General features: G+C 61.6%; 3 protein-coding genes across 9 annotated transcripts in view; 2 read left to right on the top strand and 1 right to left on the bottom strand.

The window, feature by feature from the left end:
• The window catches only part of RNF44 (ring finger protein 44), an 18,169-nt gene extending 16,448 nt beyond the window's left edge, over window positions 1-1,721 (bottom strand). For 2 of the 4 annotated variants that reach the window (XM_054079691.1, XM_054079692.1), the window contains exon 1: window positions 21-436. In XM_054079691.1, the coding sequence (XP_053935666.1) occupies window positions 21-282 (262 nt within the window). In that variant the 5' untranslated portion in view covers window positions 283-436. Of the gene's footprint in view, window positions 1-20; window positions 437-1,520 lie in introns of those variants that run through there. The other 2 variants (XM_054079693.1, XM_054079695.1) reach the window with 2 other exon arrangements.
• LOC128853618 (skin secretory protein xP2-like) lies at window positions 281-1,783 on the top strand. Its single transcript, XM_054079716.1, has one exon. It carries the CDS (start codon window positions 281-283, stop codon window positions 1,781-1,783), a length of 1,503 nt encoding a protein of 500 aa, XP_053935691.1.
• CDHR2 (cadherin related family member 2) lies at window positions 1,782-12,900 on the top strand. Of its 4 annotated transcripts, none has more exons than XM_009568102.2 (33): window positions 1,782-1,909; window positions 2,812-2,890; window positions 3,341-3,399; window positions 3,827-3,892; window positions 3,983-4,122; window positions 4,393-4,446; window positions 4,779-4,868; window positions 5,426-5,515; window positions 5,822-5,944; window positions 6,022-6,165; window positions 6,307-6,382; window positions 6,541-6,647; window positions 6,727-6,957; window positions 7,044-7,199; window positions 7,410-7,577; window positions 7,843-7,904; window positions 7,998-8,238; window positions 8,344-8,580; window positions 8,849-8,918; window positions 9,006-9,620; window positions 9,879-9,950; window positions 10,215-10,264; window positions 10,364-10,515; window positions 10,710-10,812; window positions 10,886-10,974; window positions 11,195-11,269; window positions 11,380-11,457; window positions 11,543-11,603; window positions 11,695-11,819; window positions 11,977-12,090; window positions 12,259-12,336; window positions 12,442-12,499; window positions 12,694-12,899. In XM_009568102.2, exons 3-33 carry the CDS (start codon window positions 3,354-3,356, stop codon window positions 12,811-12,813), a joined length of 3,891 nt encoding a protein of 1,296 aa, XP_009566397.2. In that variant the 5' UTR covers window positions 1,782-1,909; window positions 2,812-2,890; window positions 3,341-3,353; the 3' UTR covers window positions 12,814-12,899. The 4 variants fall into 4 exon arrangements, with proteins under 4 accessions (XP_009566397.2, XP_053935664.1, XP_053935662.1 ...); XM_054079689.1 differs by lacking the exon at window positions 1,782-1,909 and adding an exon at window positions 2,499-2,638 and having other exon boundaries at window positions 12,697-12,900; XM_054079687.1 differs by lacking the exon at window positions 1,782-1,909 and adding an exon at window positions 2,499-2,638.

Raw genomic sequence — 12,900 nt, 5'->3', positions numbered from 1 at the left:
CAACGTGCATAATTACCCACCATGCACCGCAGTGACATCAGACGCAGCCTGCTCCCCTCCGACAGCCGAACGCCCGCTCCTCCTCCCGGGGCTCCCGGCCTTGGGGACCAACCTGTCCCCCTGGGCCATGCCCAGCGGATCTCCCGCTCCTGCACACGGTGGGACTCGGGATCCCGGGGAGTCGGAGCCAAAGTGGATGCAGGTGGCAGAGGGATGAAGCAAAGTGGTGACACAGGACAGTGAGGAGGCGAGCACAGGGACGAGCCCCGGAGCTGCAGACATGCGTGGCAGGCGAGGCCGGAGCTCCGGGCCGAGGTCCCGGTGCAGATCCCGAGGCCGAGGTCCCGGTGCCCCCCTGCGCGAAGGGGCTGTCCCCGCACAGAGGGGCTCAGCTCCCGCCCGGGTACCCGAGCCTGGAGCAGATCCCGGCGGCCACAGCCCGGTGCCCCGGCCCCGCCGCCCGGCCCCGGGGCTCCTTTGTTCCACACCCCTCCCCGTTTACAACTTGCTCGGGAGTTCGGCCGCTCCCGTCCCTGCCCGCACCGCTGGGCTCGCCCCGGCCCCGGGCGGGCAGCGCATTCCGGGAACGGCAGCTCACGCAGATCCGGTGCCCCGGGCAGCCCCTGCCGCGCCCCCGAGAACCGGGGGCTCCTCCCGCCACCGTGCGGCTGCCGCTGCACCGAGTCCCGCGGCCGCCGCCCCCGCCCGGTCACCGGGCTTCGTGTGGCCGCTGTCCTCGCACCGGGTCTGCACCGGCTCTGCCTGCCTCCTTCCTACGATGCACCGGGGCTGCTCCTTTCGAGCCCTGCCCGGTGCAGGGAGCCCTGCCCGCCGCCTCCTCCCGGTGCACGGCCCCCCTCCGCTCCTCCTGCACCGTGCACTGGGGCCGGCCCCCCGGTCGCTTGCATCAGCCCCGCCTCCTTTCCCCAGTGCACCGGGGCTGCTCCTCCCGAGCCCAGAGCCCTGCCCGGTGCACCGAGCCCTGCCCACCGCCTCCTCCGGTGCACCGGGCCCTGCCCACAGCTCTTTCCCCCGCTGCACGGGGGCTGCTCCTCTCGAGCCCCGAGCCCTGCCCATCGCCTCCTCCGGTGCACCGGGGCTGCTCCTCTCGAGCCCTGCCCCGTGCACTGAGCTCTGCCCACCGCCTCCTCCGGTGCACCGGGCCCTGCCCGCCTCCTTCACCCGGTGCACCGGGGCTGCTCCTCCCGAGCCCGAGCCCTGCCCGGTGCACCGAGCCCCGCCCGCGGCTCCTTCCCGGTGCATCGGGCCCTGCCCAACACTTCGCCCGGTGCACGGGGCCCTACCCTGCCTCCTAACCCCGGTGCACCGGGCCCTGCCCGCGGCTCCTTTCGCGGTGCACCAGGACTGCTCCTCTCGAGCCCTGCCCGGCGCACGGGCCCTGGCCGCCGCTCCTCTCCCGATGCACCGGGGCCGGCCTCCCCACCGCTTGCCCCGGCCCTGCCTGCCTGCCTGCCTGCCTCCCTCCCCCGGTGCCCCGGGGCCGCTCCGCCGAGCCTTACCCGCCGCCTCCTCCCGCCGCCCCGGCCCTGCTGCGCCCGCCGCCGCACGTACCGGCGCCGCGCCCCGCTCGGTGCCGCTCTCAGCCCGCTCGCATGGCGGGGCCCGCCGGCCTCGCTGTCCGCCCCGCCGCCGCCGCTCCGGCCTCAGCCCCGCCCCATGGCGCCCCCGCGCCCACCGCGACGATGGAACCGCCCGCGCTCCCCCCCCCGCCCTGCGCCGATGGGAGCGTCCGCTCCGCTCCCCCCAGGCTCTGCCGTACTGAGCCCCGCAGCGGCGCCGCCAAACCCGCGCGGGGCGCCGCGGCCGTAATGCTGCGAGTAGCAGCGCACCCAGGCGGCAGACCTCGAGCTCAGGGGGTTATCCTGGACCAGCCCAGGGGGCTCAGAGGGTTCGTATTAAACCAGACCTGAGGGACTCAGGGGGTTCATCCTGAACCAGTCGTGGGGGTCTCAAGGGGTTTATATTAAACCAGACCTGAGGGACTCAGGGGGTCCTGGACCAACCCCTTGAGAGCTCAGGCTGCCCCCAGGCATGGGAGTGTCCCAGGGCAGCCTTCGCAGGCGCTGGGGGTATCCTGGACCAGCCCTGGAGAGGTTTTCTGGGGTGGGTCCCCATGTTGAACCCTTGTAGTCCCTTTTCTGGGGGATCCCTGACCCAAGTATGGGGTGAGGTGGGGATCTTGGAGCAGGCTGGGTGTCTGGGGGGACCCCAGAGCTTCCCAAACACCCAGATCCCATGGGTTCCCCACAGGGAACAGAGCCGCGGAGGTGGGGGTCCCATAGGCTCAGGGCTGGTCATGCTCCCCCTGCCACCTCTCAGCCCTCTTCTGCCTGAGCGGAGCTGCACAATCCACCCTTGTCCCCAGCGGGTCTGAAGTAGGTCAGGGAGGCTGGGCTGAGCCCCCAGGGACGGTAGCGGGTGGCAGGGGGTGCAGAGGGCCCCACACCCTCGCCCCAGTAACTGCATCACTGCATTGGTGCCCACCCCCTGTCCTAGTGGGACCTCATTGTCCCCAGTCCAGGGGATGCAGGGTGTTTTCCCAGCCCGTCTCTGCTCCATTGGGGAGGCTCAGGATCGCTCTGCATCCCTCCTCAGAGCCAGAGTCCCATGGGTACAGGTTAGGGTAGCTGAATCCTGGGGGACATTACCCAGTGGGGGGACCTAGGGGGCTGGGGAGCGAGCGTGGGGCTGGGCAGGAGCTGGAGAATGAGCACAAGGAACACGGAAGGTTGGAGAGGGATTTCTCACCCCTTAATTGCAGTTAATAATTGATGAACTCATTTACTGCAGGAGGCAAAGGTCCCTGGCAGTGTCAGAGTGCGAGCGCACAGCAGCCCGCCCGGTGGCATCCCTTGCGCCGCGACCACAGGTAAGGGATGTCAGTCCCCATCCCGGCCCCACGGACACCATGGTCCATCACAGGGGAAGATGGAATGTCTGTTGGCTGTGGTGCTGCCCACGGGCCATGGCACCATGGTGGTCTTGGGGAGTGACACCTGGGCTCCAAATGCTGCTTTGGGTGGCCTTGAGCCCAAGCAACGGAGCCTCCAGCCATGCCCAGGAGAGGCTGCTGGGGTGCCCAAGCACTCCAGTGGTCTCCAGCATCTGGAGGCCAACCATATCCCCCTATGCCATGTCCCCAGGGAACCTTTTCCCTAGAGGGTGGCGTGGAGCCTGGTGCTTGCTCACAAACTCAGCTTAGCTGAGGGGATTGTCCCCACCACAGCCACTCAGCTGCTCCCCAGGAGGCATTTAGGGTGGCTAGTGGGAGCAGGTAGCCATCAGCCCCAGGTGCTGGTTCTCTGGTGTGTGTCCGCAGGCTCGCTCGCAGGATGGCATGGCGCTCGCTGGTGCTGCTCCCCTTCCTCCTGACAGCAGGTAAGGACTTTCCTCTGTGGCTGGCGCGGGTGGCTGGAAGATGATGGAGGTGTTTTCAGCCCTCAACCCTCATTCTGAATTCACTGAGGGCAGCTGGAACCCCAGAAACAGCTGCCCACACCAGTGGCATCTTGGAGACCCAATGGCAACCTTGCTGCCCCAGGGCAAGGCAGAGCAGGCAGGGGGCTGGGCAGCACGCATGGCACCCAGCATGGGTGGTCGTAGAGGTCAAGTGTGGTCTAGAGGTGGGAGGTTTGGGATGAGCACAAGGAGAGTGATGGGTAATGGGTTCTCCTGCCTTCCCTGGAGGCCCAAACCATGTCTGAGAGCTGGGGCTGGAGCTCTGGAGGTGCTTCCAGGTGCAGGGGTGAGGGGTGCAGGCAGAGCCTGGCAGAGCGGTTGTGCTCAGGACACCTCATCCCTGTAGTTTCAGGCAACACAGCCCCCTTCTTCAACATGAGCATCGTCTATGTACCTGAGGACCTGGAGTTGGGTGAGTGGGGCAGTCTTGGGGAGATCCTGGGGCCCAGGAGGAGTGGCTGGGAGGTCCTGAGGCAGGGGCTGACCCTAACTCTGCCCCCAGGCCAGTTTGCTTTCCAGCTGAGAGCTACTGACATAGACAATGACCCGCTCACCTACAGCATCACTGGGTCAGACTCCTTCTACTTCTCTGTCGATTCTCAGACAGGCAACGTGACACTGAAGAACTCCCTGGACCGCGAGGTGAGGGCAGAGCCCGAGGCAGACGTCCCTGCCTGAGATGGGGGAGTCTAGGGCACCAGGTGCAGAGGGCAGAGCTGGGGGTCCTGTGGGAGATCTGCTCATCGTCGTGCTGTGGGTCACTCCCTGGCCCCAAAACGCAGCTCCGTATGTCAGAGCCATCTGGGAGGAGTGTCCCACCCAGAGGTGGTGGGAGGAAGGGTGCTGGGGCTCAGCCATCCAAGGATCAAGCTCTGCCTGGCCCTGATGAAGTTCTGCGTTTTGTCCCTCCAGCACCAGGCCAGGCTCACCCTTATCATCGGAGTGTTTGACGGGACTAACGAAGCAGTGAGTGCTGGGCACTGGCTGGGTGGTTGCAGTGACTCATGAGGAGGGGAGCAGGGTCTCAGCAGAGCTGTCAATGTGGCTCAGTGGTGGGTCTCAATGGGACTGTGAACAAAGCTTGATGATGATGGGAAGTGGAGCAAGGTCTCAGTGGGTCCATGAACACGGCTTGGTGGGAATGGGGGCTGGAGATGGGCTTTGCTGATGGGCTTTGCTGAGGGGATGATGCTGGCTGGCAAATGGAGCCGGGGAGGCCACAGGGTGCCAGAGCTGCACCCAGCTCTGCCAGGCACCATCTCCTGTGCCCACCCCGCCCTCCACCTGACACCCGGCAGGTCTCCAGAAGACTCACAGTCATCGTGGAGGATCGTAATGACAACGCCCCAGTCTTCCAGTACCTGCCATACATCGCCACCATCCCCGAGGTACCTCCCTGGGACTCCCCAATGACCCACAGGCAGCAGGGCAGGGGCACGGGGTGGCTCCCCTGGCATGGGTGCTCCAGCAGTGGGACAACAGTGCACCGGGAATGGGATGACTTCATGCCTGGGTGTGCGGTGACGGTGTGCCTAGACTTTGGGCAATGGTGCAGCTGTCACAGCTGACCCGGGAAGCACTCGGCCAGGGCAGTTCCCGATGGGCGTCTCTGTGCTATTCCGGGGCGCTGGCTGGGACTCTGACCTTGTGAGGAGTTTCTGGTCAGGGAGTGACTGAGTTGCCACTCACCTGCGCCAGGGTGGGGATGGATGCAGGGCTGAGCCTGACCCATCTCCAGCAACCCCAGGGGAGGGTGGCAGAGGGGGACTCGGACTCTGTCTGATGTGAGCAAGTGCACCAGCTCAGCCCTGCATGGCCTATGGCACTGGGCAGCCTCTGGAGCCCCACGGGGCCAGGGCACCCTAGAGCAGGGCTGGTCATGGCTGGGACCAGCGTCACTTCCCTTGATCTCCGTGATGCTACCACCACCTCCTTGTGTGCCCAGAATGCAACACTCAACAGCATCATCTACACCGTGTTTGCCAATGACAGTGACACTGGGAATGCCTCCAAAGTCAGCTACAGCATCGAGGAGGTAAGCACAGTGCCTTGCAGAGTGGGGTGTGCTGTAGCCAAAACCCACACCTGAGCCACCTCCCCGGGGCAGAGGTGCTGGGGAGGCAGCCAGGGGCTCTGGAAGAGCAGGGGTATGTGTTGGGTCAGAAGGGCTGGGCAATGGGTGCAAGGTGTTCAACACTTGCAAGCTGGGGACAAGCCAGGTGGTAGGAGGTCTCATGGACCGTGAACCAAGCCTGGCAGAAGGATGAGGCTTGAACTCCCCTCTCTGCTGGGGCACCTCTGCTCTCTGCCTTGGTGACATAGGTTAATGTCCCCGACCCAGGTGATTCCAGACAGCATGAAGAATCACTGGCTCTTCTACATCCTGCCCAACGGGAGTGTGGTGCTCAATGGTTCGCTGGACTATGCCAATAACACCTTCTATCAGCTCAAGATCATTGCCAAGGTGGGGCCCAGCCAGTCTAGTGGTGCAGGGCTGCCAGGTAAAGGTGCTGTGGGACTAACGGGTGCTCTGCTCCTCAGGACGGCGGGGGGTTGCTGCACAATGTGTTGACCTTCCAGCAGAGCTCAACCTACCTGTCCCTGACCATCAGTGACCTGCCCAACCTGGACCCATGGTTCCTCAACGAGCCCTACTCGGGCTCTGTGCCTGAGAACTGCAACCTGGTAAGGAGCTCACCTGCACGAGCAGCACGTTCCTACCCCTGGCCCTCCCTGGGGGCTCTGATGCTCCAGATGTCTCGGCCACCAGGCATGGGAGCAGCTGGAGACATTACACGTCCTACCCTGATGACCATGTCTCCGCAGGGCACCACTGTGCTGACTGTCATTGCCATGGACGGAGACACGGGGGTGAATGATGAGATCTCCTACAACATCACCAGTGAGTGATGGGGCAAGGTGGGATGTGCAAGGGGGGTGATCAGGCAGCAAGAGGCACCATGGGCACTGGTTCTGGGCATTGCCCGCCTGCCCTGCTGGGACAGAGAGGCCTCTGTTTCCTGGTGGCTGCAGCTAGTTCCTGCTGTCCCCTTGCTCTAGATGCCAGCTTACCCTTTACTATCAATGCCACGACGGGTACCATCACTGTGAGTGGGGCCCTGGACCGTGAGGAGCTGCCAAGCGAGGAAGTGCTGCTGGAAGTCACAGTGAGTGGGAGGCAGCAAGGGGAGCCCCATCATCTTCCTCTCCCTGGATTCATCTGACCTGCTCTCTCCTTCTGCCCAGGCACGTGAGAAGAACGTGGACATCTATGGCAAGGTGGCCCAGGCCAGTACCCTGGTGAAAGTGGTGGTGACTGATGTCAATGACAACAAGCCCCAGTTCTACGACTGCTCTCTACCCAGCTGTGACTTCTCTGCTGATCCCCAGAACAACTTCAGGGGCAACATCATTGAGCACTCCTCCTCCAGACTGCCCGTGTCTAACCTCAGCATCGTTGCCCATGACCCAGACAAGGTGGGAGCTTGTCCAGAGCACTGGGGTGCAACTGTCTGACCTTGCTGCACCACCCACCCTCACTCCTGTGTGTCTTTCCCTGGCAGGGCATTAACAGCAGTTATGAGCTGTACCTGCAGGATCTGAACAACAAAGCCTTCATTGTCTCCCCCTCAAGGATTGTGGGCACAGGAGAGGTCCAGATCCTGGTGCAGAACCCAGACTTGGTGGACTACGAGATAAGCCATGTCATGGTGGTGGAGGTGGGATCCACAGGGCTGGCTCGCTGTGGGGACGGTCCCTGCTTCCTGCATATGCTGGGGGCACAAAGGGCACAGGTTTCAAAAGCCAAAGCAGAACATGGCTCTGCTTTGGCAGCTTGTTTGGTGCAGAGGAGCTGGGCTGGAGTGTGATAGGTCTCTTTCTCATATTTGGGGACCCACTTGAGACACTGTTCCTTCTCTGTCCTGCAGATCATTGCTAATGACACAGGGAACACCATGGACTGCTGCTCCACAGCCACCGTAACCATTGATCTCATTGATAGCAATGACCACATCCCCGAGTTCCCCCAGAGCACCTACAGCCTGAGTGTGGAGGAGAACAGCCCTGATGGCACCGTCATCGCCCCAAACATCACGGTGAGGCACTGGACAGGGAGCGGGCGCAGCTCACCTCCTCCCAGCCGGGCACTGGGAACGCTGCTGGCACAGCTCGTGTGGAGGGCACTGGTCTCTCTGTGCACACAGGAAAGAGATGGTGCCAGCAGGCACGCGGGGGGTGGGACCACCTGCCCTTTGGGGTCTCATTTTTGGGGTGCTCACTGCCAGCAGCCAGTGCCCTAGACTTGTCACTGCTCTGGGGATTGAGGTGGGTTGACTGGATGCTTCTTGCTCTCTGTTTTAGGCCTATGATCCAGACAGCGGTGACCTGGGCCACATCACCTACCAGCTGCTCCCAGAGAGCATGTACGTAGGGGCAATGCCAACCACAACCGGGGCATCGTCCTGGCAAAGGGGCTTCCAGCTTGACCCCTGTTGACCTCTCCCTGTGTGCCATAGCCGTAAAATCTTCATGGTGAATGCCACAACTGGGGCACTGCTGGTGCTGAATGGGAGCTTGCTGGACCGGGAGACTCGCTCCATCTACTATGCCAATCTCCAGGCCAAGGATGGGGGCAACTTGGTGGGCACCACTGTGCTGGAGATCACCGTGTTGGATGTGAATGACATGGCACCCGTCATCATCGGCTCCTACTTCATCTCAGTGGAAGAAGGGCAAAACATCAGTACGCAGATCCAGGTATGCACCACTGGACGTGGAGGAGATGATGAGGGGCTGTTGCAGAGGAGCAGGGACTGTCGCTGAGGTGCCAGACAGCCCTGTTCCAACCCTTGACCTTTTCAGGCCATCGACAATGACGAGCCTGGCAACCGTAACAGCGAGTTGGGCTTCAAGATCTTAGAAGGACCATTTAGCAACAACTTTACTATCAACTCCACCACGGGTGAGATGCGTAGCAAGGAGGTTCTGGACCGCGAGGCCTTGGACGATGAGCGGGGTCAGATGGTGGTGACAGTGGAGGTGTATGACCATGGGGTGCCACAGAAGAGCACCTTGGTGAATGTCACCATCACTGTGAGGGTGAGTCCTGCGCACAAGCGGGGGCTGACAGAGGCTTGGAGCTGGGATGTAAGGGCAGGGAGAGGACATGGGATTCATGGCCATGGCTGTGACCCTGTGTCCCCAGATTCTCTATGGGAGCAGAGGGTATAGTTAATGCAGAGAGGCAGGGAGAGAGCTTCTGTGCTTTCTGCCCATGGGCAGACAAGTGTCCACACACCTGTCCCAGCCTACTGTGGGGGACACCATTTTCTGGAGTGGCTACAACTATGGACTTTATCTCCTGCAGGATATAAATGACAACGCACCCATGTTCCTCAACCAGTCTTATGAATTCTCAGTTTTTGAAGACTCTCCAGGTAGAAGCTGCATGGCCAGGCTCATGGGACCAGTGATGTCCTGAAGTCAGTGCCTACTGACCACTGAGTTTCTGTCTTCATCTGCAGATTTCCCTGTGGGTAAGGTGGAGGCCACAGATGCCGACAAGACAGAGATCAATTCCCGTATTACCTTCGTACTTAAGAGCGGCAATGGCTCCAGCAATTTCTTGATCCACTCATCCCAGCTGAAGCCAGGACACTATGCTGGGCAGCTGTCTGTGGACCCTGACGTGTCCCTGGACTATGACACCATGCAGCAGAAGTTCTTCTCTTTGGTGGTGATAGCGGAGAACATGGCTGCAGACAACTTGGGGGACTCTGCCAGTGTCTCAGTGGTGGTCCACATTCTAGATGTCAATGATGAGCCTCCCACCATCCTGCCAGCCTCGCTGCAGGATGTACACGTGAGCGAGAATGGCACACAGCAGGGTCTGGTCCGCATACTGGTTGCCTCCGACCCAGACACCAACCACTCGCTGGTCTTTGAGGAGCTGGCAGTTGCCTGCTTCAAGGGGGAGAGCAGCGTTGGGGAGGTGTGCTGGGACTGGTTTGTGCTGGTACCCAATGGCTCAGTGCTGGTGAATAGCTTGAACATTGACTACGAGCTGTGCGACAGGGTGGTGCTCACGCTGCGGGCTGAAGACCTGTACACTGAGAAGGGCAATCGATACAGCCAGAACGGTAGGGCACGCGCTTCCCGTTCCTTCCACCTACGCTGAGTGGGTGGTGAGAGCTGCTCCTCCTACCTCCCAGTAGGAGCTGTGGGGAGCAGGGTGGGAGCCAGGCAGCTTAGCGGTGGAAGGACAGTGTCCCAGCTGTTTTGGTCCCTGACACAGGGACCTGGGCCTGCTGGGAGGATGAGGCTCCCATGGGCAGCAGAGGAGGATGCTGTGGGGCTGCTCTTTTGGTGACCGGGGCTCTGCTTTTGGACATTTGCAGAAACCCTGAGGATCCTCATCACTGATGTGAATGACAATGCGCCAGTCTTCCTTCCCATCTTGGAGACCTTTGGTGAGCAGCCAGGGCTAGTGCATCCTCTGGGCTCCTCTCTACACCTACACCTACCCCTACACCTACTCTGCCACGCTCCAGCCAGGGCAGGGCTGTGAGAGGTGCAAGGACTCGATGCTTTCCATGAAGGCTGAGGCCAAGGGCAGTGAGGGGGGGATGCTCAGAGCTCTGCTGAGCCCCGGGGCTGTGCAGGACATGCGGTCTGCAGCAAACCTGGCTCCACACCAGCATGACTGCACTGTCTTGTCTGTCTGTCCCCCACAGTGGTTGTCCCCGAAACCTCTAGTAGGAACATGCAGGTGGCTACCGTGAAGGTGAGAAGCTCCTGGTCTGTGGGTCTGGGCTTGCCCATCCCAGCTGTGGGCAGGCGGTGGCCGGTTCCATCCATGCTCATGACATGTTTGTCTCTGCAGGCCACAGACGCTGACTCGGGGCCGAGGGGAACCATCACCTTCTCCATTGTCAGTGTGGTGCTTGTGGAGGACAATGGGGTCAGCCGGCCCTTCGAGAACCTCTTCAAGGTGGAGACAACATCCGAGCAGGACAGCTACATCGGGACCATCCAGTGAGGCCATGGGTCTGGGCCAGGGTGGTGGGAATCCTGGCTCCTGCACAACAGAGGAGTAGGCAGGGCCAGCACAGACTGGCAAAGGGACAAACTCATCCTGGGGTCCTGCCTTGGGCATGGTGTCAGGTTGGAGCCTGGGGGATTGCGGTGGCGGATGTTCCACAGCATCACTGATGTCCCTGTCCTCACAGGGTGGACAGCAACCTCGATAGCTCGCTGAAGGGGCACTACCAGGTGACAGTGGAGGCTCAGGACAAGGAAGAACCAGTGCACACAGCACAGACTGTGCTGAATGTGAGTGCCAACCCTGTCCCACTGTCCAGGGACACCCTGCGCAACCCTGCTCACCCCTGCTCTCCCCACTCAGATCTTCACAGTGGATCAGAGCTACCGCGTTCGCCTCCAGTTTGTGGCAACGGTGGAGGAAGTCCAGGCTAACTCCAAACAAATCGAAGTGTAAGTGGTGCCAGGCTGGGGGCAGGGAGGTGCACAGCAGAGGACAGGAGCATGCAGGTCGGGACCCACCAACCATGTCTCCTTCATATATTATGAAAGGGACCAGGGCAGGCAGGTCCCCAGCAAAGCTGGGGGCCAAAGGGGGTCCAGCCGCTTCCTGTGCCACGACAGGAGCAGTGGGACACCTGGCTCAGCCTCCCTCCATCCCTCCTGTTCCTAGGGCCCTGACCAGCGCAACCAAGGCAAGGATTTACGTGGTGGCCATCCGGCGCGCAGACGAGACCCGCGCTTCCAAGTGAGTGGAGCTGTGTAGATGGAGGGGAAGGGGACATGGCAGTGACATTGGAAATGATCATCGGGCACTGTGCCCTGCACCCTGCTCATTCCATCTCTTTGGTCTCATAGGGTGGAACCCAAGTCGGTGATGGAGGCGTACTTCGTCTACAGCAATGGCACTGCCTTGGACATCAGCCAGCTGACCGTGTGCGTGCCAAGGCGGGGGCCACACACAGGCATTGCCACTAGCCTGGACCAGCCCAGCCGCTCACACCTCTGCTTTCCTTGGCAGGCTCATACAGTCCGACCTGATGGTCTTGGCTGAGCTGGTGAACCTGGGCCTGGCTGTCATCGTGAGTGTGGCCGCAGAAGGGGCAGAGGGAGAGGGCTAGAGTGGGGTCAGCTGCTGGTGGAGGCTGTGCCCTCACCCCTGCTCTGTGTCAGGGCCCCGTGGAGGTGACAAAGCCCACCAAGGAGACAGAGCTGATTGGCGTCATTATTGGGCTGGCGGCATTCCTACTCATATTCATCCTTGTCATGATCCTGGTCTTGGTTCTCACTACCAGGAGGTACCACGCTGCTCTTCACCCCTGTCTCCCCCCACAACCCCCATCCTCACCAGCAACCCCAGGTCCATCCCTACCTTCCATCCTGCTCCTGCCCACCCCATCCCATGGCCCGACTCCCCCTTGTCCCTCTCACCCACTTTGTCCCTGGGCTTTGCAGCTACAAGAGAAAGCTGAATGCGATGAAAGCTCTGAAGGTGGCCACGACACTCGGCCCTGCCGTGGCACAGCATGGAGCTGGCATCCCCGGGACCAACCAGTACAATGCAGAGGGGTGAGTGGGGGACTCCCTGCAGCAGGAGGGGAGAGCCCAGGCATGTCCCCACACCCAGGGCCAACAGGGCTCGCTGTCATAACCCTCCTGCCCAGGGAACACAGCTGCCCTGGGCTGACCCCGCAGCCCCATGGGATGGTCACTCACCTGCCACCCATTCTTGGCCAGGGCCAACCCCATGCTGAACCTCAGGATTGATCCCTCCCATGACCTCGGCTTCCATGAGGACTCCAGCTCTGTGGCCAGGTGAGCTCTGTGGGCAGATCCCAAAGGCCATGGGGTTGTCACCCTGCATCCCCACTCCACTAGTGCCTGGGCCCTCTTCTACCCACCACCCTCCTCTCTCCACAGTATGAATTCCCTGGACGAAAACACAGTAGATGCACCCGAGGACAATGTGAAGGCCAAGGTGAGCATGCAAAGAGCTGATGGTGCCCAGCAGGAATCCCTCGCACTGTACCCTGCATCCCCTCCTCTCTGCTGTGGTCTGCAGGCTCCTGAACCCCTCGTGTCGCTTCCTCTCCATCTCCCTGACAGCTCCCAGCTCCTGGGAAGGATGGGAGTGTCCCTGTCTCCTCCTGTCTGACCACTCTCCTTCTGCAGCAGGGCAAAAGTCAGCTGATGGACTCCACCGACAGGGAGGTGCTGGTGGCTGCCCTGGACCTGAAAGAGCCCACCAAAACTGCATATATCAACACCACCTTCACCACTACGGACTTGTGAGCAGGCGCGAGGGAGGCACCAGGGCCAGAGCAGGACTCAGGCAGCTGCTTTGGTGATGTTGTGTTCAGAGGCTGGCAATAAACTTGC

The sequence above is a fragment of the Cuculus canorus genome, chromosome 14 (assembly GCF_017976375.1).
Source record: "Cuculus canorus isolate bCucCan1 chromosome 14, bCucCan1.pri, whole genome shotgun sequence".
Lineage (NCBI taxonomy): Eukaryota > Metazoa > Chordata > Aves > Cuculiformes > Cuculidae > Cuculus > Cuculus canorus.
This window is presented reverse-complemented; position numbering and strand designations above follow the sequence as displayed.

Excerpts from the sequence above, each read along its gene's own strand:
- LOC128853618 (XM_054079716.1), top strand. The coding sequence starts at position 281 with ATGCGTGGCAGGCGAGGCCGGAGCTCCGGGCCGAGGTCCCGGTGCAGA.
- CDHR2 (XM_054079687.1), top strand. Across the intron at positions 7,905-7,997 it reads CAGCTGCTCCCAGAGAGCAT|CCGTAAAATCTTCATGGTGA; the intron begins GTACGTAGGGGC and ends TGTGTGCCATAG. Across the intron at positions 10,516-10,709 it reads AGCTACATCGGGACCATCCA|GGTGGACAGCAACCTCGATA; the intron begins GTGAGGCCATGG and ends CTGTCCTCACAG.